The sequence below is a fragment of the Lissotriton vulgaris genome, chromosome 6 (assembly GCF_964263255.1).
Source record: "Lissotriton vulgaris chromosome 6, aLisVul1.2, whole genome shotgun sequence".
Classification (NCBI taxonomy): Eukaryota; Metazoa; Chordata; class Amphibia; order Caudata; family Salamandridae; genus Lissotriton; species Lissotriton vulgaris.
The window spans coordinates 1728709651-1728735143 of record NC_141694.1 but is presented as its reverse complement, the minus strand read 5'-3'; the positions used below and the strand labels follow the sequence as shown (position 1 = coordinate 1728735143).

The following is a 25493-nucleotide window of genomic DNA, read 5'->3' as shown; positions in this document are numbered from 1 at the left end:
GATGTCCCTGTATAAAGGGTTCCCTCTTTTTGTAATTGGTTTCACATCACTGTTGTTATGTTATATACACCAGATAGCATGTTACTACCTTGGCAGACCCCTCTTTTCATTCAGATCTTTTGGTGTTGGTGATTTATTGTCTTCTGGAGACCCTACATGGGGGGTTTTCCTACCTGTATGTGGTATTTTTGATTCCCCTGGTGTGGGAACCCTCTCTTGAGATTTAATTCTTTTTCATGTGACTTTGATCACTTGGGCTTCTTGCCCTTTCTTCTTTTCATTTACTATGGGTCTAGGATTCTGTTACTCCACACCTTTATTATTACATTGGAACCTCGGTTTCTTGGTTTACAGTTTCTTTTTGGCAACCTCTTACCTCAACCATGTGTATCCCTTACATGTGAGAGTACAAATTTTGGTTTGCACTCCTTTGGAGTTTTTTCTTCTGCATCCTATAATGCAGAGACTTGACATTCGATCATTGCAAATTGTGGCATAGTTTTTCTGGAGGCCTTTCTTTTATGACAGCAAGGCATTCTTATCCCTTCGGTTGACCACTCTTCTCCTCTGGGATAAAGGATGCATCCATCTTTGTGGGATTTGGTGTTGCTCGCACTAATGCTGGGTTATGTCACGTCTTCTGGCTGGGGTTTGGATATGGTCTGTCTCCTTAGAGACATTTGTTCCCTCTCTATTATGCTATGTTATCCTCTATGGCTTACTACAGTTGAGAGACCATTCTATGAACCTATGATCTGTTCATCCTTGGACAGATGTGTATACACATTATATGTGTATATTGTTGTGCCCTTGTTGGCCTTACAATCAGATTTCCTTTTCCTCTTCTATCTTGTGGCCGATTTTTCCGCCTGGAATTCCCGTTGGAAGCTTCAAGAGATCTCTTTATTTTCTTCATCTTGACCTTCTGGTCCTGTATGAGCTTGTTTGTCAAGTGTTCTCTTTCATGTCTATTCCTCTAGGGGAGTACGTGCCTATTGGGATGCTTCTAACAGATGATGTTGTCTTTCAGCCAAGTCGCAGCACTATTCCATGAAGGTGCGATTCCCTTTTACACTGTTAAATCACCTGGTACTCTGAGCGAGTTCCAGTTCCGTGTGTCTGTGTGTGTGTATGGAGTAACACTGGGCGTAGTTTGCGTAGTCACGCTATGCATAGCTAAGCAGGCTACGTGAACTGCGTAGTGCAGTAGGGATAATGCTGTTCGCACTGATTGTACAGTGCGGACAAGCATCCAGCACTGTGCAATCATTGCAAACGGCATCTTACACAGTGCACGCGGTCGTTTTCTTCTGCTCGAGTAGATGTGTACTTGAGCAGCAGTTTTGTTAACGCGGACTGGTAGTTTCTCATTGTGAGCGGTCGCGAGCATACGCGACCGCTAGCAATGAGAAACCTGATCTCCGCGCTTTGAGAATCTCATCGGGAGGTTTATTTTCCACACTCGCGATCGGCAACTTGATGTTGCTGATCGCAAACGAGGAAAACCCATTCTCCCCATTCTGCGAACGACCTCTGAGGTTAAAGTTTTACCCGTTTTTTTCAGTACTGGGTTTGCACACCTCTGTCTCACGTAATGGTATGACTCTGCAGATATCTAGGTGTTGCTTTCTAGGTCTGGTCTTGGTGTTACCGTACTACTCATTTCCATTGGTGAGTGACCTCTAGTGTGAGAGTGGTCCTCCCTTTCCACACCGGTTTTTATACTTCAGTTATCTCATGCTTATGTTATGGTGGGACTCCCTAGACCCGCTGGTCTTGTTTCATAGGTCTTGTATGGGATTGCAATACCATCCTTTTGCCTTTCATACATGCTCAGTGGATTGGGAGGTGTTTTCCTTGCAAGCTGTGTTTTGCACCGCTGCGCAGTGTCAACATTGCTTCTGCTTCGTTTTTATTGGGCTTTTTCCCTTAAAGCCCATATCTGGTATTATCATGCTTTTCTTCCTGTCTCTTTTGTTATTGTAAAGATTTTTCATCTTTTTTGGCACACTGTTTGCGTACCCAGTTCCTGTAGTTGCTCTGTGTTTGGCGCTGAAAGTTTCACTGAATAAACTGACATCAGCGTGCCAGAAGGGACTTATGTGACTCCACTGATGTCACATCTGGAGTCAGCGTCATCGCGAAGCCGTGCAGTGCCGCCCCCGGCACGTAGAAGTACTGCTGAGAAATGTTTCCGGATCCAGACTGACGCCTGGGGAGAATTCATAAGTTAAGGAATCTGGAACTAGACTATGTTTCTACCAGATACATCGTTACCTAAGGTAAGTAACTTGTTCTTCACTGCTGCACATCTGGTTTGGTAAATATATGCTGTGTGTGCTGTGCAATGTGCCCTTCTTTGAGCACATTACTGGAGCTATATGTGTAAACAATTGTTTGAAACCCATTCACACCCTGGTCGTGAGGTACATCTGAGGTAGGGGGGTTTACCACCTGTGGCAGGGGGCCCCCGCTTGTGTAGTGTGACAGCGTCCTGCACCCTCCTTTCAAGTCGTTGTGCCACTTCTTCCACAGGCGATTGATAGGATGACACGGTGTTCACTTTTTCAGTGATCTCTTTTCACATCAGTATTTCAGCTTGTGTGGGGTCTTGAACATGAGTTGGCTCAATAAATGGTCTGGCAGTAATTCTAGCTCTGGATTGGAGAACTTGTACTTTCTCTACCTACGTGGATACTGTGTCCTGCAATATCAGTGGTTTACCACTTGTGATGTTCTACAGCCTAGGAGGATGTCAGTAGATTCTACTTGGTAGTTTGTTTGTTGTGAACTATAGTTCCAACAAAAAAGAAATCCAGTACAGTTAGGTGTGAAAAATGGCTCTACTCTGGTGGAAAAGCATTAGTTTTTCTTGTGAAGCCCCCACCCACCAGGGTTACCACTTGGCGGCATGCTTCATCATTGGGTTCTTCCCGATCCGCTGCGGATTGAAGCCTGCTACGACCTACGTCTTACGGGGGATCACTTATTGATGTTCTTTTACAATGATAAAGGAGTTGTTCTAAGAACAGTAAGGAGTGGGGATGATGGTATGTGGTTTAAAAATAACTGGCTAGTAGGTATCCCTTAGTTTATTCTTCCCTCTAATCGGTGTTATTAAAAATTTAAGGGGAGTTTTTATAGGAAGAGAGATTATTATGGATCTGTGTCCTAAGTGGTCGACATGTTTCGAGCCGTGCCCCTAATTGGCTTTTCTTCAGGACCCGTGGAAATCTAGTTCCCTGGTACCACTCCTGTTCAATCACACTGGAGGCATACCACAGCATGCAGAAAAAGGGAAAAGGTATCTATACAGTTACCACCAATTCGGTATTCATAGTTTGAAAATATTTAAGATGCAGCACAGTTGGATCATGGTTCCTCCGGGGAAAGAGGGTGGCTTGTTGTCACACTCACTCCAAGACGACATCTCTGCATAGAAACCTAATAGGTTAAACCTCTGGGGAGAGCCAACTATTATATGTAGAGGAGGCCAAACCCATTGTATCCTCTTACAACCCCATCTTCTGTTTGGTACATGCTGTGTACCGTAGACAAAATGGAGACCTCGTTCCATGTTTGATATAGGTGTGTAGATAGGCAGCTGCTGGAGTAGGAAAATGTCTTGTCATGCTTAAATCGAAAGATTGTTTTGTTAATTTAAAAATTGCTGTGCACTGCGTGTCCTCTTGTGATTGAAAATGCACGTTTGACACATTTTATAACGCGTGCGGTCAATATCATGGGGAATACATTTCACTTGTGATAAAAACTGCATGTGAGATTTATACTGCACGCACATTTCATTGCATTTAATATCTACCACAACTGACAAATGCCACTTCTGCAGGCCTCTGAAAAAGCTTTGAATCAAGCTTATTATATTTTGGGGCTCATTACGATGTCGGACAGACAAGCGTCCGACAAATATCGCTGTGGGAGTGGAACTTTCCGTATTACAATTTGACCACCAGTACGGCTGTCGTAAATATGCCTATTTCATTTGCGACTTGTGCTGCGGACCAGAAAATTGCCGCAGCACAAGCTGCAATTGAAAAAATCCATATTTTTAAACATTCAGGCACCACGTGGTGCCTGGTACATGGTGCATGGATGTTTGGGAGGGCACCATAGTGGAGGCCCAGTGGGGATGGGGGCCCTTCTAGTAGCCCAAAAGTTCCTTTCCATCTGCCTGTACATGGCGGTCGGACCACCTTGTACAGGCCGAGGGAAACAGATATCGTAATCCCTGAGGCGGTGCCTGAGGCACCACCCCATTGTAGGGATTACGCTCCCACCGCTGCCCCGACTGGCTCCTTAAGCCCGTCGGAAAAGCAACAATCACTCCTTCCGCCCGATGCCTCAGACCGCTGTATCACAATCCAGTAGTCAGACTGCTTCTGTAAATGTCGGAGGGCCCCCCCCCCCCCGACGGCCTGTCGGTGGGGAGCCCACTGACATCAAAATATTTGTATTTTGTCTGGATTCACTGAGTGCTTTTATTTGGGTTCAGTTGATTTCGTCCGATTTTCCACTGAACTCTTATTTGGAGCCTTAGTCATCTTCTCATTTCATTTCCTAAACCAGTAAACTACTGTTAATACCTCAGGTAAGTTTTAAATCCGATTTTGACATGAGAGTTTAGAGCTCTTAAATTATCTCCATTTTAATTTCATCTCAATGCTATTTCTCTCTCTTAGAAAGTGAACTGCTATACTGACCTGGTTACACTAGCATGCCACTTGTTTAATTTGTAACCACAATATCTAGGTATCTGTTATAAAGAAGCATGGGCATTATTTAGGGTTTGGCAGATGAGATACTCCATCACAAACATGGCTGATGTCCTTAGCTGCTGTATTACAGTGCATTGTAGTCTACGGCGCTTGTAATAGCTGACGGGACGTCCGGCACATTTTGACTGAGTTTCGCATCCACCAAACTTGATACGAACATCTATTCACTGACTGAACGTTTCTGATCCAATATGCGGTTGTTGATGGAGTTTCTTATCTTTTCTACAACAGAGAAATCTTGGACAAATGCACAGGAAACCCTCCTGGCAACTTGGAAAATATTGGCGTTCACTGCTTCCAGTGTACTAATTGTGCTTCTGCTGGTCATCATTGCCAAAGTCTTCCAATCCAGGTTTAAAGCATTTTTGATTCCAAGGTTGGTCATCTTTGCTAAAAAAATACAAATTAGTGTCATGTTTTTTACAGTGTTTTATTTTGCGTTTCTCAGCTGGTAAGTAAGCGTGGATGCTTAATCTCTACTACTCCCAAAGGTTAAGAACTATAGCTTTCTTGTATCAGTACCAGCAGTGGCTTCAGAAACTTCTAAACCTTTACAAGGGGCATAGTGGCCCTCCTGTTCTGTCTTTTGTGCAAAAGAAGAGCTTGACACTAATTCTAATTCAAAAAACAAATCCAACAGGCCTTACCTTTTATTGATTTAACAAAAATGATAGTCCCTATTACCAGAAAGTTTGGCACACCTACATTTTACTTAGATTAAAAAAAAGAAATCTGCACCCACAGATATAATTTCATTTTATTTAATGAATTCGGTCATCTAAGGACCTTGACATACAAAATTTAAAAACCTTTATAGAATGGATTAGACATTCTAATCTCATACCCATCACGCCTTCATGAGAACCTACTCGTGTTTCGAATGCAATCAGAATAGAGCCAGTAGCGATCACAGTACAATCAAGTCTCTTCTTTAAGTTCATATTGAAAAATGTGACCCTAATGTGAGAGAATGGACGATTAATGATGCCCTTATCAAAATGCGTTTCTGTAAAAAAAAAAAACCACTTTGTTAAAGAAATGTTGCATTCTGCTGCACTAAACAAACAAATATGTGTGGAGGGTCAAGGGGAATATTTAAAGACCTGACTGCTCGCTCCCCTAATGTCAAGTTACAAAACACACAACAGAGCAGAACAGGTCAAAAGTAAAGTGTGTAACTATACTAGTGACTGTGAAGCAGATGGATGCATGTGTGAGCGAATGTTGTCGAGAAATACAAGCTAGAACAAATCCCATCAGACCACCCTTATGGTGGAGTTTTACGTCATGTGGGAGTTGCTGATCATTCCATCTCACGTCCGACCATATCGTGCCAGTGCGGGGATGGATGTCAGTACTCTAGCCATAATAATCATCATAGAGTGATATTAATAATAAAGTGCAGTGCTTGAGTGATAGTGATGAGTAAGATAAAATTGACTTCTCAGACTTTAGAAAACATTCAAATAGAAGTCTGTGTGTCAAGGATTAAAAACACGCCAATTAGATAAGCTACCCTCTGGCGTTATACACAACGGTCAACATGTTTCAGCCTATTGGGGAATCACCCCGGCTTTCTTCAGGACCTTTGACATAGGATAGCTACTGCAACTACACCTAATGTGTTGGGTGAAAAATAACACAAAATGTATTAAAAAGTGTTACATATCTACCAGGAACTTCAACACTTAAATGTCCTCTGGGGGAAGAGAAGCGTATCTTCTTCCTATCAAAAAGCAGAAAAAATTGCTTACAACAACACTGAACTACACACATACAGCCACATGAAAACACAGAGACCGAATAGAAATACACACCTGCATGAATAATTTACATTCTGCAATATAAAAAAAGCATGGTAGCTTTATCACCCAGAGGCATTTCCTCACAGTGATACTCACCCAGCTTTGTGTGGGTGAAGGCCTCACCTCACCCGGCAACCGCTCGGGAGTATGAGGCCCCGCTCTACAGTGTAGAAAAAAGGACACAGTTAGCACACATCTCTGCTGTGTCCATTCAAATTACCCTACACAATTAACCCAACAAACGTGTGATAGAAACCCAACTGCCAGACCAAGAAATAACCCACACTGAAATTCCCTTAGGACACTAAAAAACACACATACTGTGGTGTTGTGATGTTCCAGGCCATAGTATAAATGCCTATGTGCGCCTGTGAAAAGCTTATACAAACTCCTCATCAGATTGTAAAAAATCAGTGTAGCTGGAAGGCTAACTTTGGACCACATTATTTATGTACTGCCATTTCCCATAGACAGCTACACAAGCCACCCTAAGTGAAAAACTCACTGAGTGCCAATGAGCATAACTCGACCGAGTCCCAAGCTGAAAAATAGAATCTGTGGGATCGGAGGGCCCTCCAGGATCCCACTGTTCATATCCCTTACGCAAGAAAAAATGAGAGCAGAGAGGCCACCAGACGACTCACCTGTCCGTCGGTGCCCCTGAATTTGAACCGAGCGGAAGTGGAGGTGTTGGCCATGTCTCCCTTCCCTCTTAAATATCGGCCGCTGATTGAATAATGGGCCAAACGGGGCGTTAAAATTAAACAAAGAGTTAAACAGACGCGGATGCAAGCGCGAAGAAAGCCACCACTCCTTCGCGCATGCGTAATAGCCAGCAACCGCAAAGTCATAAATTATTGTTTAAACACATCTCGCCTCTATGTGACGGTTTCGAAAAGCTCCCATATTAGGTCGCTAAGACGGATGGACAAACCTAACACTATGGAAGTCCAATTCAAAGGTGGAGCGCATGTAGCAAATGTTGCATTTTTTTAGATCTTGTATCCCCCATAGATTCGCGCGCATGTCCAAACCGGGAACGCTGTTCCTTTGGCATGCGCATGACAGACATCGCTGAAACCGAACTAATCAGTAAGTAAAAGGCTCCGAGTTCAAAGGTATCAAAACCGAGCATGTCCCGATTTCGAAACCAGCAATGTTCCATGAAATTAATAGTTTTAAAAAATTAATAGTATTTAGCAACGCTTGCATTAAACATAGAGGGGGGTAATTTATGATCGTTCGCATTATGGAGACGCCTATACTGAATGTAACGGGAAGTTCATCCCTACTGTTCTCTATGTCCTTATTTGTAATGGGATATTCATTCTAAAGTCCCTCCACATCCAGATGGTTATGTAGAGGAAAGCAGGAGGTATGGCTGTAGCTATACCCCGGGATAAATACTTGTAATGTGGAAAGTGTACACATCAGCAAGAGTCACTATAGTATGGAGCGTGATTCGTCCTCGTAAAGGGATCTGTTATTTGTAAGGACCCATCAATTGTGATGAGTCCATGTGTGATGGGCCGAAAACTGGCTAAGTTGTTATCCCAGTTGATGCCATGGAATTTCTCCACCAAAGTGGAAAACTCCATAAGTGTCAATGAAAGGGGGGTTGTAGAAACTAGGTCGACAGAAGGGCAGCACACACAATTAAGTTGGCGTGAGCTATTAAGGTGCAAACAAAAATGCGTTTGCATCCATACAAGACAGACCCGCAACTGAAAGTTGCTCATAATACTAAACAAACAAATATGTGTGGAGGGTCAAGGGGAATATTTAAAGACCTGACTGCTCGCTCCCCTAATGTCAAGTTACAAAACACACAACAGAGCAGAACAGGTCAAAAGTAAAGTGTGTAACTATACTAGTGACTGTGAAGCAGATGGATGCATGTGTGAGCGGATGTTGTCGAGAGATACAAGCTAGAACAAATCCCATCAGACCACCCTTATGGTGGAGTTTTACATCATGTGGGAGTTGCTGATCATTCCATCTCACGTCCGACCATATCGTGACGGTGCGGGGATGGATGTCAGTACTCTAGCCATAATAATCATCATAGAGTGATATTAATAATAAAGTGCAGTGCTTGAGTGATAGTGATAAGTAAGATAAAATTGACTACTCAGACTTTAGAAAACATTCAAATAGAAGTCCGTGTGTCAAGGATTAAAAACACGCCAAGTAGATAAGCTACCCTCTGGCGTTATACACAACGGTCGACATGTTTCAGCCTATTGGGGAATCACCCCGGCTTTCTTCAGGACCTTTGACATAGGATAGCTACTGCAACTACACCTAATGTGTTGGGTGAAAAATAACACAAAATGTATTAAAAAGTGTTACATATCTACCAGGAACTTCAACACTTAAATGTCCTCTGGGGGAAGAGAAGCGTATCTTCTTCCTATCAAAAAGCAGAAAAAATTGCTTACAACAACACTGAACTACACACATACAGCCACATGAAAACACAGAGACCGAATAGAAATACACACCTGCATGAATAATTTACATTCTGCATTATAAAAAAAGCATGGTAGCTTTATCACCCAGAGGCATTTCCTCACAGTGATACTCACCCAGCTTTGTGTGGGTGAAGGCCTCACCTCACCCGGCAACCGCTCGGGAGTATGAGGCCCCGCTCTACAGTGTAGAAAAAAGGACACAGTTAGCACACATCTCTGCTGTGTCCATTCAAATTACTCTACACAATTAACCCAACAAACGTGTGATAGAAACCCAACTGCCAGACCAAGAAATAACCCACACTGAAATTCCCTTAGGACACTAAAAAACACACATACTGTGGTGTTGTGATGTTCCAGGCCATAGTATAAATGCCTATGTGCGCCTGTGAAAAGCTTATACAAACTCTTCATTAGATTGTAAAAAATCAGTGTAGCTGGAAGGCTAACTTTGGACCACATTATTTATGTACTGCCATTTCCCATAGACAGCTACACAAGCCACCCTAAGTGAAAAACTCACTGAGTGCCAATGAGCATAACTCAACAGAGTCCCAAGCTGAAAAATAGAATCTGTGGGATCGGAGGGCCCTCCAGGGCCCTCCAGGATCCCACTGTTCATATGTTCATGCACGCCACAGCTACTAAGGGATGACTTGAAGGATCATTAGGGGAGTAGCGATTAACATTATGGCCTGGAAGAATAAAAAGAACAACCTCAAACTATATGCATTAAAGGCACTCTTTACTGAACACATGTTAACTTAGACAACGTGTAGGCTAACATGTGAACTAAGGACCCTGAATAACAAACTCCTGAGAGAAGGAGCTCCATTTGAGTTACAAGTAGTAAGTCAAAGAAGCTTTGCGAGCCTAGTAAAGCTAGCAAGAATCTTGGCAGTCACTTGCATTTAGTACTTAGAAAACAATCATATCTGCTATTAAAAACACACAGGCAAATACCCAAACCTCTACAGCAGGTCTTCATGACAACTTCTGTAAATTCTACCCCTCCCTCTACAAATCCCAAAAATCAAGCTCTTCAGAGGAATGGTAAGCTTGTCTGGATGCAATCCCGCTTCCCTCTTAATGCTGGGAATAGGGAGACCTTAAATCTACCTTTAGAGGTCTGAAGTCATTAAGGCAATAAACACTAAAATCTTGGAAAACCCTTGGTCTGGAGGCTTCTCAGTGAGGATCCACAGAAATGCCAGAATTCAGTGCTTGGCTCATTTTAGCACTATTAAAACACTTTGCCAACATTCTTCATTAAGAAGGAAAAGGTCTGATTGGAAACTAATCATAATCACCCTATTTCCCTTATTAATTTTGACTGGAAGATCTATATTAAGATCCTGGCCACTTGACTAGAATTGGTCTTAGATTTTCTGATACATCAATCATGAGCAGGCATTCTAAAAGGAAGATTGTGAAGCAACAACCAGCAGATCCGTCACCAGCGCCTCCCACTCCCTGGCCACTTCCAATGCCCTGTCATTGTCCTGTCGTCTGGCCTGTTGCAGCCGGAGAGAACTCTCAGCCTGCGCCCAGCGCAGGAGGCTCGCCTTCCACCGCACATAACTAGGGCCGGTACGCGACTTCCAATGCATGGTAAGTTCCCGCTTGGCTAGAATTAAGCCCAAGTCATAGAACTTACTAGTGACTTTCGTCCGGGGGTGTGTGGAAACCAGAGCAGCAAGCAAACACCCATGTCCACTTCTATCTGCCGGTCCGTGACAGCATTCAGGCAATCCACCACCGCAGTCCAGTAAGCTGCCAGTGTTACGCAAGACCAAAACATGTGGGCGAAGTCGGCCCGCTCCACGCCGCAGCGCGGGCAGGGGGACGCGGTGCCCCCAAAATAACGCAAAATCTTGACAGGCGTCAAGTACGCTCTATGGAGTGTGAAAAACTGGACTAATTGGAACCTGGCGTTCTGCGTACCCTTCCATGTGCACCGCAGTAGCTGAGGCCACGTCGTCTCGGGGATGGGTCTCCCAATATCGAGTTCCCATTTGGTACGCAACCCATCCAGGGGCTGCATGGCCTCTGTCGAGAGTCTCCGGTAGAGACAGGTAACGGCCTTAAAGGTGCCAGCCGCCATGACCACATATTGGCATCCCAGGGAAATCGCTGGTTCGGCAAGCCCCCCCGCCCCAGTACTTCTGGATACTGGCCACCAGGACGGCATGTAATAGGTAATCTCCACGCGGGAGACCGTAAGCGTCGTGCAGCTCCTGAAAGGTCAGCATCGCCCCCTCGCGATAGAGGTCACCAAGCATGTGCAGCCCGAGGTCCTCCCAAGCTGCCAGCGCCGACCAATCCCCACCATGTGGGAGGGCCGTACACATCCCCAGAGGAATCTCTGGGGCATACGGGCGCGAGGAGCCCAGTGCGCTTGTGTCTCCGGGGCCAACACAGGCGAAGGGTGCGTTCCTCGAGGGTGAGGTGGCCTAACTCCAACTTCTGGCCCATAACAATGAAAGAGAGGACATGCCTTGGAATCAGCCTGTCCTGTGGTCCCTCTGGTCCGCGAAATTAACGAGCCACCGCCTGAGTAAGCCATTGAAGTTGCGCCGCCAGGTAGTACCACTCAAAATCCGGGACCTCCAATCCCCCATCAGCCCGGGGAGGCATCAGAGTTGCCAGAGCGACTCGCCACGTGCCCGCTCCCCAAATGAACCCTGTGGTCAAGGATCGGAGCGTGCGAAACATTGACGCCGGCACCCATACCGGCAGGGTGCAAAACAAATATAGTAGGCGAGGAAGAGCAATCATCTTCAGCAACGCCACCCGGCCCGCCGCTGATAGAGGCAAGGCTCGCCAGAACCCCATGGAGTCCTGCAGGTTCCTGATTGCCCTGTGGATGTTACCTTCTAGCAAGTCTGATTGAGTGTGGTAGATCTGAGTGCCCAGGTGGGGGAGGCAGCATAGTTCCCCCTCATCTGGGGTTCGCAGTCCCTTGGGGCCACCGGGAAGAGGCAGGACTTCCCCCAGTTGACCCGCAGTCCCGAAAGGCCGCCAAAGCGAAGAAGAAGGCGTCTGGCCCCACGAAGGAAGCAACCGGTATCAGCCAGAAACATAAACAGATCGTCCGCGTACAGAGAGATGTAGTGAGATTCACCCCTCAGCGCCAGGCCCTCATAAGTCCGCCCCATCCGAGCATGCGCCGCCAGCGGTTCAATGGCCAGCGCGAACATCAAGGGGGACAGGGAGCAGCCCTGGCGGGTACCTCAGCAATCCAGATACGCTGCTGAGATCGTGGCTTCGGTCTTCACTCTAGCTGTGGCCGCATTGTACAACAAAGCCGTCCATTTCACAAATCGTTCTTCCAGCCCAAACGCCTCCAAGACCCGGAGCATGTATGGCCATTCCACGCTGTCGAAGGCCTTCTCGATATCAATCGAAAGCACAGCAGCCTCCGGAAGCCCTTCGAAGTCGCCCCCCCATTACCCGCACCAAGGGGCGCACACAGGTGGCCGTGGTGCGTTGAGGAATAAAGCCCGACTGATCCGGATGAACCAGAGAGCGCATATGGGCAAGAAGTCGAGTTGCAAGGACCCTGCTCAGGATTTTATAATTAGTCGTGAGCATAGATAGGGGGCGGTAGGATGAGCAAGAGCCGGCATCCCCCCCGTTTCAAGAGGGGTATTATGATGGCCTCTCGGGACGTGGCAGGAAGAACACCAGCGTCCCAGGCCTCCCGATAGATGGCGTGCAGCCTCGGGGCTAAAACATCATTAAAAGCCGCATAGAACTCAATTGGCAATCCATCCGCGCCAGGGGTCTTGCGGTGAGCCATGTGTGTGATGGCTGCACGTATTTCCCCCACAGAAATATCACCGCCTAGTTTGTCCCCTTGGTCTGGGTCAAGTTGCGGCAGCTGCGCAGCGGTCAGGAAGTCATCCAGTTCCTCGGGGGCAGTAGACATCGTGCTCCGATACAGACGCGCGTAGAAACCGGAGAACTGAGCATTCATGTCGCTCTGGGTGTAAACCACGCGCCCCCCTCTACCGTTAAGGGTTAGCCAGCTTGGCCAGCAGGGAACCCACCTTATCGCGCTCTGCGTGCGCCCGAACTAGATACTCTTTATGATCAAAGCAGCGGAGTCTTTCCATCTGCACCGCAACCTCTTCCCGAGTGGCCGAAGCGGCCTCGCGAGCCTCGGGATCTCCGTGGGTGGCCCGCTCCGCAGAACGCAATCGATCCTCACTATGTGCGAGGTCCTGCAGTAGGGTCCTGCGGGCTCCCGCTGTTGCAGAGATACAAGCGCCTCTAATCACTGCCTTAAAGGCATCCCATTCAAGGGCCCTGCTCGAGGCTGTACCCTCATTCGCGACAAAGTAGCCCTCCATGCTGTCTCGCACCGAGGCCGTAAATGCTGAGTCTTCCAACGCCAGCGGGTTCAGCCGCCACGTGGGAATTGCCTGGCGCAACCGGGCCCACTGGATCACCACTAGCAAGGATTATGGTCCGAAATGGTTCTTGCCAGATACTCACTGTGGCGGACCAGGCCCTGGACATCCGGTGAGCAGAGGATACTATCAAGCCAGACATGCAGAGCGTGCGTGGGAGGAATAGAAGGAATAATACCTCTCAACAGGATGTTGCGTCCGCCAGGCATCGACCAAGCCCCACATAGACTGCCACTATCGCCTCCCCTTTGCCAATCTATGAACTGCTGATTGTGCAAGCGGCGGGTGTGACCTGTCCAGTTCTACATCCGCTATTTATAGTTGAAATCCCCCCCAAGAATGACCGCACCCGCCAGGACTGTCGCCAATTTCCCTGATAGTCACGCAAAGAAAGCCGCCTGCTCTGCGTTCAGAGCATAGATACTGCACAGTGTCAAGTCCCTCCCATCAAGCCTGCCCTGCACAGCTACATACCTCCCATCAGGATCCACCAACGTCACCAGGGGCTGGAATGGGACCCCCGCTCTCACCCATATCAACACCCCTCTCACAAAGGCTGAGTAAGTAGTATAAAACAGTTGACCCCGCCACCTGCGCTGCAAAGTCCGTCCCTCGGACTGGTCAACATGCGTTTCCTGCAGGAAAGCTACTTGGACCCCTCTACGTACAAGATAGGCATGCACTTTATGTCTTTTCAGCATGGAGTTCAGTCCCCGTACATTCCAAGTCACACAGTTCAGTTCAGGTAGGGTCCATTCAAAAGCACATGTACATCACTAACCTTTGGGAAAATCCCCGGCGCACTGACATTTCCCCTGAATTCCCAACTCGACCCATCCCCACACAACCAAGTGGGCGCATCAATAGACCCCCCCAACACAGAACAACCCCAGTAAGCCCTCAGCCCACCCTCCCCCAGAACAGGTGCCAAACCGCTGCTACCCATCCAAACCTAAACCCCGCCAACAGAGGCACTCCGGTAACGACCAGAGACTCACAAGGTATGTGAGGTAGAGGGGGTGACCTCACGCCAACCTAGCTAGGTAGCAATCAGCGTACCCCAGTGCAGCAGACCAATCTCAAGTATGTCAACCTCCTCACTGCGTGCACCCCCCCCCCTCTAGGCACCCCACCTCCATCCAGCCCCCCCATCCAAGGAGAAGAGCAAGCCCCCCGCCAGGACCATCAAACCTCCCGGCGCCTCCTAGTCGGAGGACCAACATGCCCCCCTACTATACATTACACGGCATCTCAGATGGTCACGCGTCAAGCAGGTCAACAGCAGTCCGGGGAGTGACCTGAGGCAGGTCATCAGGAACCTCCTCTGAGCCCCCGGAGCCCTCCTCCTCTGACCCCCGCTGCGAGCCGGAGTCCGCCAAGGAGGCCGTTGCAGCGGCTCCGGAGATGACAGATACCGCCTTCAGGGCTGCCAATTGCTCCAGCTGAGTTTAATATGCAGGCGGGGATCGTTTATTCAACGTGCAATATCCTGGTGGAGCGCGGTTCGTGTGTCCGATATGGCCTTGAGGATCTGGTCCATCCGCTGCTGTTGCAGCCCCGCATTTTGGCTTCCGGGCAAGCTCTGGTCCAGGACCTCCTGGAAGTCCTCCGCCTGGTCGATTGCGCAGTCCCTGGCACTTTGCGTGGTTTCCCCATTCCTCGACACCAGGGCCAGTCGCCTGTATCAATGTCAACGTCCCAGCCCCGTCAAACGCCCACCGCAGGGGCAGGGGCAGCGCACTCGTCACCCCCGATGCATTGGTAGGGCGGGCGAGCGAGCTGAGAGACCACCCTGCCAGCCTCCAATACAGGACGTCCCGGGGAGCGGCAACCCCCAATCTAGGAGGATCTCCAGATTCTGCGACCGTCTTCAGCGGGGGAACACCACCTGTGGGCTCCTCTTGCCACCAGGGAGATCTACGCCAGACACGCAGGAGCCAGCTCAGCAGGACCCCGTGATAGTCCCGGACCAAGTCGAGACCCCCTCGCCAGTCAGCTGAGCGTGAGGGTCCCTCGTTGCTGCAGTGCCGGTGGGCCTGGCCGCCACCCCCGGACCCCTTTCACCGCCTTCACGAGTCCGGGCTCCAAGCCCCAGCTCCAGGCTACAGCGGGAAGGAACAACGGCTGATGCCCGCCCTCCGCAGGTCCAAGACCGTCTCCGCGGCAGGCGGCCTAATCCAGGTTGCAGTAGCACCAAGTCCAGTGCAGTGCCCGCACCACGCACCTACCGCTCAGGCTCCCATGCGGCCGCTCCCCCAGGGCTCACCGGGGCTCCGCCAGCAGTCACTGCCAATTCTAGCCTGGTCATCCGCCAGGCGCCAATCAACTCCCGCTGCCCGGGGGGGTGAGCACCAGTGTTCAGGTCGCCATGCTGCGGCACCAGCACCCCTCCATTGGGCCGGCCGCCCCCAGGCCTGCCGCCTCCAGATCGACGTCGCCCGCTGCTCCAGCCAGAGGTGCCCCCAGGGGCCCCCCGCGATGGTCGTCGTTCGCCGCGCTACCTCAGCTCCTACGAACACGTCCGCCGGATGCGTGGGGGCACTCGCTCCGCAATCGGTACCGCTCCCGGTTGGGGTCCGGGCATCCGCCTCCTCCAAAGGCCGCTCCGCCACTCCAAGTCAGGGGGTCCACAGTGTGTTAGCAGGCAACGCCGAGATGGCCCGGTCCACCGCAAGGAGTCCCACCAGGCAGCCTACCAGCCGCCGTCGCTTCCCCTGCCAGGTCGCTCTAGGCGGCGGAATCTGCAGGCGCCTCCCGGAGGCTCTCCCTGCCCATCGGCCTCGGGCTCACTTGAGACCGGGGACGCAATGTGCGCTGTAGCCCCTGATCAAGATGACCAGTGTCCCCAGGAGGAGCCTCTCCTTCCGCTCGTCCAGCGTCTGCCCAAGTTGTCCACGGGACCCAAATGGGTGTTCGGGCGGTGCGCTGCTACAGGGTGCCCACACAGGGTCGGGGATGCCACCGGAGGAGTCCCGCTATCAGGATAAGGATGAGATCGGCCCGGAGCTCACAGCTCAGGCGGCCATTCTCGTCGGCGGTCAAGCCACGCCCCCTTCATTCAGCTATATATACAACTCCTCCATGTTTGGACAATTGGATTTAAAGTGGCAACAAAGTTGCATAAAATGGTAGGGGATTTGATTTCAAACAGATTTAGCAGAATCTGGTAAACATACCCTGATAGGTATTATGGTCATCGAAATGTATCATATGGTGATGAAGGTCCGAAAAGATGGTAGTCTTGCAGGTCAATTTTTGTAATCCACATTCCCTGTAACCCTAACTTCGAACGTCTTTAGAACTATTGACAAACCTGTTTCTGACTTCCTATGCAAGTCTAAAAAGGCCAAGAATTGTCTCCCAAAACTCAAACTGGCTAGAACAGGTGTTAACCTTCTCGTTTTCACTAGATACCAGACTTATTTTCTCTTTAGACGAGGAGCACGCTGGTTCCAAGTAAAAATGTATGATGCTCCTCTATGGTTCTTCATTGAAAAAGACCTACCATTCCCACTCGAGTTGTGTTCTACTCTTCAAGTGCCTTAAAGTGAACCACTCTGACTGACTGACTGACTGACTGAATTATTTATTAAGCACACTTATGCCGAGGCGTCTTGGCGCTGCATGAGAGGTTTGGCTGCTACTATCCGTTAAGCCATGGTGAAACTCTGTTTGTATAATCAAAAGTTTCATGGAGGCACTGAGGAAAGTTTAAATTCAAACATAAAATAAACATCTCCCAACACTCCTCATTATGGTTTAACCAACACATCAACATCAAAGCGAACCCATTGTACCGGGCATGAGTGGGTTGAAAATAGAGATCTTTGATCTTATCGATCAAAGGCCTCTGTACCGTAGACAATCCGCTCGCTATCTTACGTAGAATTGCAACACAAATACAATATATACATAATGTGGACTTCTGCACATTGATTAGACTTAAGGTGTCTCTTACAAAGCTTGGTAAAGCTCACAAACCAGACATTCCCAAAGTACTTGGAATACTAACATTTTTACGAGGACATATTGCAGCCAGTTCACAGTGACACCTGTACCTTCCACAACAGTAACTTGATTACAAGACACAAGGTATATGAATGTTACATGATCAAACCATACTCACTCGACACTAGAGCTATCAGACTGTTCAGACATCTGGAAGTCTTCAGCTTCCTTCAAGATTACCCCTGCTCCAGACCAGTGCAGGCTGGGGTCAGTACAAAGGTCATTCTTGACGCCTACTAGACTATGTTCCCTGGGTCTTCTTGACTCAGTCGACGGCTGGAACTGTGAGAATAATACTTGTGACCTAGAATACATGTTCCTTTTCTGCACATTTATAAAAAAATAACTTTTGGCACAAAATAATTTTTTTGATACAAGACGTGAATTTAAACTCGCCCCATAAACGCCTGATTTCACTATAATGGAACTACATGGAACATTTATCCTATCATACATGGTGGACATGCTTCTGCTTCACCAGACGTGCAGACAGTATCACCTGCTCTAACTTACATAAAGACTATAGTCATCACAACAACTCTGAGTTTGGTGCAGTTTGCTGTTATTCCTGTGTTTTTGCTCCATGCCATGACTTACTGTATCCAATGCCTTTTCTGTAGGTTGTTATGCCGGCATTATCTTGTGTAATTTTGTGTTATGGTTGTTATGCAAAATTTCTAAATTTACTCCCCAATGCCATGTGGTGTAAATAAAAATATAAACATGGGAACAACGTAAACAGCCAGAACACGGGCATCTGCTGTTCACGGCACTTGTGTTTCTTGCATTTTTTTTTAAACATCAAAATGTATGCTCACGTCCAAAATAGATGGAAGGATGCATTTTGTGCTAAAAAAGCAGTAAATACCTGTTTTGCAATTTGTGTAGTGTTTGAAGAATTTTGTGCAATTGCTCAAAAACAAAGTACATGAATTTCTCCCTCAACTAGTTTAGAGTCACACTAGTTGGCCTTTGGCACCTTTCTACCATCCAGGTAATTCGTACTTCTGTGAACAGTGACTATGTCGGTAGAGGCACTATGATGTAGTCTGGCCAGTGCTGAGAGTCCTCCTTTACTGTTTAGTTTTCACATAAACTTCCAAGTTCACTGAGCTGAATATAATGTTATTGCAGGCTTAATAGATTTTTCTGTGAGTATATCATACTACGGAATAGGCTTCCACTGCTGCTCCGGGCCATGGTAGAAGGCTGGATCAGCAAAGAGGTGACGCATGAATGCCATAACGTTGGTGTACACTGACGGGGGCGGGGAAATACTTATAACCCATCGTATATGCTTGTAACATGTTCTTTCTTTGGTACCTAAGTTAGAAGCATACCTCCAAGTTTTACTTGAGAGGATTCAGTCAAACTGGGTGCTCTGTAATGTATATTGTAGTCATGCAGTCCAGGTATAGTAGTAGAAAAAAATGTTAGTTTGATTACAATTACATCCATTTTACAAACACAATTGAACCCCCCTTGTCATTTTCTTGGGAGATGTTGACCAGGATGAAATCTCCCCTCTAGTAGGTCCCAGTCCGTAACTCACATACAATTGTTCTGGCTGTTGCACATATTTGGAATGTGCAGAATAGTCCACAAATGATGACAAGGAATTGCTGAAACGTTCAACATTCAACACAAGCCAAACATTCTCAATTGTGAGGATCCAGTGATTTTTAGAACCTCATGACCGACTCATCTGCTAGAATTAGGGGTTGATTTAGAGCTTGGCAGACCTTTGCAAATGGGATGAAGTGCCCTGTCTGCTGAACTGAGAATTTGTATACCCAGGGAAAAGAACTCTGCTGTGGGGGGATCATTAGTTCCTTGTTTTTCAGTATCAAACTCCTACTTCAAGATTTGAGTCCACATTTGGTAGACTTCTGTAAAAGATGATGGTGGCCGTCCACCAACTTTTTTGTACTTTAACAGCAAGTGCTGTAATGGTGGTTCCTGTCAAGATACGGTGATTGCTGTTGGGCCAACGGTGATCTCTAATTTTGGTGGACTGTAATCCATCAGGGTGGCAGACTTATTTCCTCTGCCACCCTGACAGACCGAGAACTGTCCCCCAAACTTTAAGTCTGGCCCTAAACTTGGTGTAGATGATTTTTCCTTCACTATAGATTTTTGGGTGAAAATTCTAATGTTTTGTTGGTGGCTAATCCAAATGACGGCACACAGATATTTTATATATGTCCAAAATGACCAGGGCTGGTTCTTTTGCCAGACAATTCTAGTTGTCACTTACTACATTCAGATTTCAAGCCAATGGTGTATATTAAGTCCCCTTTCTTGGAAATTTCACTTTTTGAAAGAAAATTCCTGCCCCAGGCCTGGGATGAATGAGATTCAATGAGATTCAATAAGCAATGAGATTCTGCAGCCTGCAGTAGTGGTAGTCTTAATTGAAAACAAGCAAGGTATAAACAGGTTTTCATTGTAATGTGATTTTCTCTTCTACAAAATGTTTGCATTGAAGTTAGCATGTGTTTAGCGTTAAACCATTCATTTTGTCTTCACTGTTAAATGATTGTTATGTACATTCACTAGTTTGAGATATTCTCATAAATGAATTATTCGTGTATAATTTTTAATAATTAAAAAGGTAAAACTGTTATAGAAACGGAGGGCCTGATTCACAAACGTAAACTTACACTTTTGTGCAAGTTTACTTTTTTTGTATTCACATACGTTTACGAATGCGGAGACTCCACAGTCAGGGTGGAAAATTCCGCACATAAAAGGATAGGACTGGCATTATTTCTACACCTGAGTGTTGCTGCTTCGCAGTTGTCCCACTATAAACTGAACTATGAAAATGAAAGAAATGTGGAAGCCTACCGTTGAATTTAATGAAGAGGTTCTTTGTATTTCAGCGGGACTCTGGACAATTCGGTGGACCCGGACTTTGTGGTGGTGGATGGGGTCCCTGTTATGTTACCGACATATGACGAGGCTGTGAGCAGCGACTTGAATGCATCAGCATTCGAATACCTGTCCTCTGCAGGCCAGAGGCCATCTTCTCCGAGAGATGATGAGAACCTTCCTGAATATCCTGGTAATATGGACGCAGACTTGTTACCTGGGGAACTTCAGACACAGCAGAACTTCTCAGGATTTTCTGAAGCTCTTGACAGCTTTCTTCCCTCTCCTGTATGTCAATTAGAAGCATCTCCTGCTGCGGGCAGCACCAGTAACACCAACTCTGCAACAGAATCTGCTTTTGCTGTAGACTCGACTAGTCCTATGATTGACATAGCAGATGGTAAGTTTTCTAAATATATTGTTATTTTTTAAATAATTTATTTAGCATGTCTCAGCACAGGTATATGCATTTTTTTACCTGCCTGTATTAGTGCTAGCTGGTGACCTTTGAAAGTGGTGTGGCAAAATTATCCTATTTGCAAAGCAAAGGAGGCAGACATTGAAATTCATGGTGGCTCTTTTGAAACAATAGAGCCAGATAAGGAATTTTATAGGACAATTTTTCGCTTCATTTTCGGAAGTCGTATTGATTGAAGGGACACTCACAAAAGGTTGTATTCCAGAATATCGAGGATAAATAAAATAACCTGTAAAAATGTCTTGAAGGTAAGTAGGCCTAGGTACGTTTAAATTTACTATTCTTAACTCCACGTTTATTCTCCCTGACAAGATATACATATTGACAAGTTACACATATGTGAATTCATGACTAGTAAATCTCTATGCTGCAGTGGATCCTGTTTCTGGATGGCTGTTAAAACTCTCTTCAATCTGTCACTATTCTGGTGTCTTCACCCTAAGTGAATCCTTTGTTCCGAGCCATCCTGGATCCTGTTTGGTTTGGACTTTCATCTGCACAGACTTCGGTAGATTGAAGGTGTGCTCTCGGATGGACCGCGTTGACCGCCAACGATATAGTAGGTCCAGATCTCGATGTGGATCTAACTCGCGAGGTAGTTTTAATGACGTCTTTCTCTTCCTCTGGTTGCCCTCCCTCATCCCCTTTAAGTCAGAGGATAGATTCTCGGTTCGCGGTCGGCCCCTTTGACCCTGAACTCTTCTTTGGACTCGGCTGCTCTGGTTGGTTGGGCAGAAGCCCAGCGCCCAGTACTCAGCTCTTTTCCGACTCATGTCTGGTGCTGCCAGACCCACTCCTGACATATGAGGCACCTGGCACAAACCCTGCTGGAGTGGCCGCATTCATCCAGGATTTTCTTGTTAAGCTCTATCGGCCAGATTCATCATTGAGTAGTTTTGCGAGTCTGAAATAGCTATAAATAAGGAATCGCTATTCCAGACTCGCAAAACGGGATTCATGTATGATTCGCAATATTTTTTGCGAGTCCTACTGATTCCTTATTTGCGAATAGCTAATTGCTAATCGCAAATAAGGAATAACTCCCCATGCATTCCTATGGGCCTAAGGGCCCATAGGAATGCATGGGGAGTTATTCCTTATTTGCGATTAGCAATTAGCTAATCGCAAATGAGATTGCGATTTCAAGGGTGCCAGGGGTGTCCAAAGGACACCCTGTAACACCCCTGAAATGTTAAATTACACAGATATTACACACACACATGCCCAAAGGACGTGTGTGTGTGTAACATGCAACTTAGAAAAATGCTTTTAAAAGCATTTTTCTAAGTTTTCGCTATTTACCACGAGGTTTGACCTCGCGGTAAATAGCGGCCCAAAATTGCGAATTCGCAATTTTTAAATATTTCGAGAATAGCATTTAAGGAATCTCTAATAGAGATGCCTTAAATGCTATTCCTCGCAAATTTGCGAGTTCTTAAATAGCGACTTTTGCATTTGGGATGATGAATCCCAAATGCAAAAATTGCACTTGCAAAGGGCCAGATTCTCAGAATCTGGCCCTTTGCGAGCGCAATTATGCTTGATGAATCAGGCTGTTAATCCTTTCAGCCCTAACGAGCTATCATGACCATTGTGTACCCCAGCCTTGGCAGTATTCACACTGGCATGGTTTCGGCCAGCTGCATGTACACATAGAGCACCTCCACCTACACCTCACATCTACTTATTATTTTAAAAAGACCTCCAGCAAAGAGCCCCCATGACGGGCCCATTGGGCATTGCAGCGCCGGCCCAACAAGGAGCTGCCCCATGATGAATCTGGGTGTGTGAGGGCTCTAGCTTCTGAGCAATCATATCCCTCAGATCTGCTTGCTCAGTTCCTTGCCGACCAATCTGTGTTCTTCTTTTCTCTTACCCCAAAAGTAACTACATACTCCTTGTGTTTACCTACTGAAGTAGATACCTAGAACAATGGTCTGGTGAAAGTGGCAAGGTCAATGCTTATAGAACATCCCTCATCCCCCATATACAACGTGTGCACTCGGGGACCAGGTCCTCAAAATAAGCTGCTGTACAGTGAGCCAGGGGTGTAGCTTCCAGTGGTTCGACCAGTGCAATGCACCGGGCCTCGAGGTGTAAGGGGGCCCAACTACAGTAGCCACTTGAGCTCTGAGAGGGCACCTAAATAAATGTGCTAGAGTTCCGAAGATGAACGATAATTAAATAAGGCTTTGCATTTTGTTTTTATGCTGTCACATTTGCTGTGCGTTTAAAGACCGATGTCAAATGTCATTCTAGCCTACTGACAAATTGGTGCTTATTCTTTCAACATAGGGACTGGTGTTTTTTTTCCGCTTACGGGTAAGTTTGTGGATTTTGTAAAGTGAACTAAGTGACAATTTTGCTGGTGTGGAAGGAAAGGCTGTATAATGTTGTTTTCTTCTAGAACAACAACATTTTTAAATACATACAACAGAACAGTACAAATATTTCAAAATAAATTAACATTTAGGGAAACTCAAATAAAATGCTTTTTTTCTAATTCTGGGGTGTAATGGAAACAAATATTTTAATAGGATCAAAAAAAATCAAGACACTTTACTGGTGATGCACAAATGACAAATTCAATTAATTCTAATTTCAACACATTAGTTTGTGCGCTATATAGGTTTGGCAGTAAAACTGTATGTCTGTGAAATTAGTGGTCATTTCAGTGGAAAATGTGCTGTCTGTAAATGACAGTGGGCTACCACACCATGCTTTAGTAATATACATACTACGCCATTACCACTCTCCTGTTAAATAGGCGTGGCTCATTTAGGACACGTTTTCTTTGTGTGGTGCTTGTATTTCTGAGAATCCCTATGAGTTCACTGCCTACGAGGGCCTCAGGAGTTCTTGCATCACTGGGAGCTTGCTGTTAGATCTGTTTGGTTCCCTCAACTGCAGGAGTCAGACTCCAAGCAGCAGAATCTACTAAAGCTCCTGTGGTGGCACTGCAAAGGCCTTGTTGTGCGTGTACCAAACGTCTGAGCAGTGCGCATGTTAACTTTTGTAACTGCAGAGTGCGTAATTCGGCCCTGACTCGCTGACGCCAGCAGAGGTCAAAGAAGAAGTTATTTACTGTGGGAAGGCCGGTGGAACCATTGGCAAGTACAGGATTACACATTCACCCCTCAGCTGTGCTAACTCTTGAATGGGACCACCAAAATGGGTACTTCGAGGTATCAAATTAATCATCGCATTAAACCTGACTTAATGCCTACGTCAAATTTAATATCACTTTTAAAGAAGAGCAACTTTTAGAAAGTTGCCACTCCATTGCTCAGTTTATCTAGTGACCATTCGCAGTTGCTAGCAACCAGACAGCCTTCAGCCCTCCTGGGAAGGAGTGTGAAGGACTCCCAGCACAGGAACAAGAGAGGCAAGCTGCAAAGAGAGGTGTTATCTCTCTTAGCTCAAAAGGTAAGCTTCAAATAAGAAGCCATCTTTGATGGGCAAATGACAACCACACTCGAGGGGCTGCTCCTTTGTTCAGGGAGATGGGCTGGCAGGAGGACAGAGAGGGGAGACCAGTTGCCAAACAGGTTTTTCGGTGGACATGTAGCCCTCAGGTAGCCACACCTCTAGGGTGGGCGCCCATGCTCCCCACCCGAAAAAAGGGGTTCATACGTTTTGGAAGTGGGCAGAATAGTGCACTCAGGAATGGCTAAGATGCCACACACAGCTGCAATTCCTAATAAGGCCGGAGGGAACCTGTGACCGCTTCATCCCTCGGGGGCATACAAGTGGCACCCAGACCTCAGATCACATATGGGCTAGACAGAGGACTGAAGCACTGCCCTGCTGATCCCTGGACCCAGCAAGAGAGGCTACAGCAACTGCTGGACTGCTCCTTTGGCTAGGAAAGAGAGGGCTGTGCCTGTGGTGCCTCACTTGTGGAAAAGTCGCACCTGAGCCCCAGACAAGAATAAGTGAACTCCAAGAGTCAGTCAGCCGAATTCCTGATCCAACACCAGATCCATAAAAGCGGAAGTGGCCCATTCCACCCATTCAATAGCCGCATTCAGGGAATCATCACTGACTCTCATAACATACAGGGAAAGGGGGGTCGTAGGGACAAACATTATTTAAAGACCTCTCCTGGTTCAAGTCCCAAGCTACAACACATAATTCACACAGGAGAACACAGGGGGTCTAAACGCCAACTTGTATGGCTAGCTATACTTAACTCCAAAAAAGTGTGTGAGTTGAGAGCAGAGGCCCTGACGAAAACCGAGGGACTTGCAGCCCATTAGGCAGAAACATGTTGGCCATTTTTTCCGACAGATATTTGTCTTCACTGTCGTTTGCACTGTTCTGGTTTTAATTAGGGGGTGTGCCCTTACATAAATAAAAAAAATTCTAGGACACATTACTCTATTTTAAATTCACCACTTTTTTGTTGCACTGTGTGTTTATCACTTTCTTAGCCATCAATGATTAGCTGTTATATGGTCGTCCATAAGTGCCTGTGGACTCGATCCTGCTCTGCCATTGAGTTGTTGGTAAATGGTCTCGATGATCAAGGGACCTACCACGCGATACTGGTGAACCATATGATATGACTGATCACGAAGTTCATTTGATGGTAATCCACATATGAGTGACTTGGATCTTGTCGACCGGTACTGTATGTGCTT

General features: G+C 46.8%; 1 protein-coding gene across 4 annotated transcripts in view; it reads left to right on the top strand.

The window, feature by feature from the left end:
• SUSD4 (sushi domain containing 4) overlaps positions 1–25493 on the top strand; it is a 193374-nt gene that overhangs the window by 151768 nt on the left and 16113 nt on the right. For all 4 annotated transcript variants that reach the window (XM_086927955.1, XM_086927956.1, XM_086927953.1 and 1 more), the window contains 2 exons: positions 5028–5172; positions 20384–20772. In XM_086927955.1, the coding sequence (XP_086784081.1) occupies positions 5028–5172; positions 20384–20772 (534 nt within the window). The remainder of the gene's footprint in view (positions 1–5027; positions 5173–20383; positions 20773–25493) is intronic.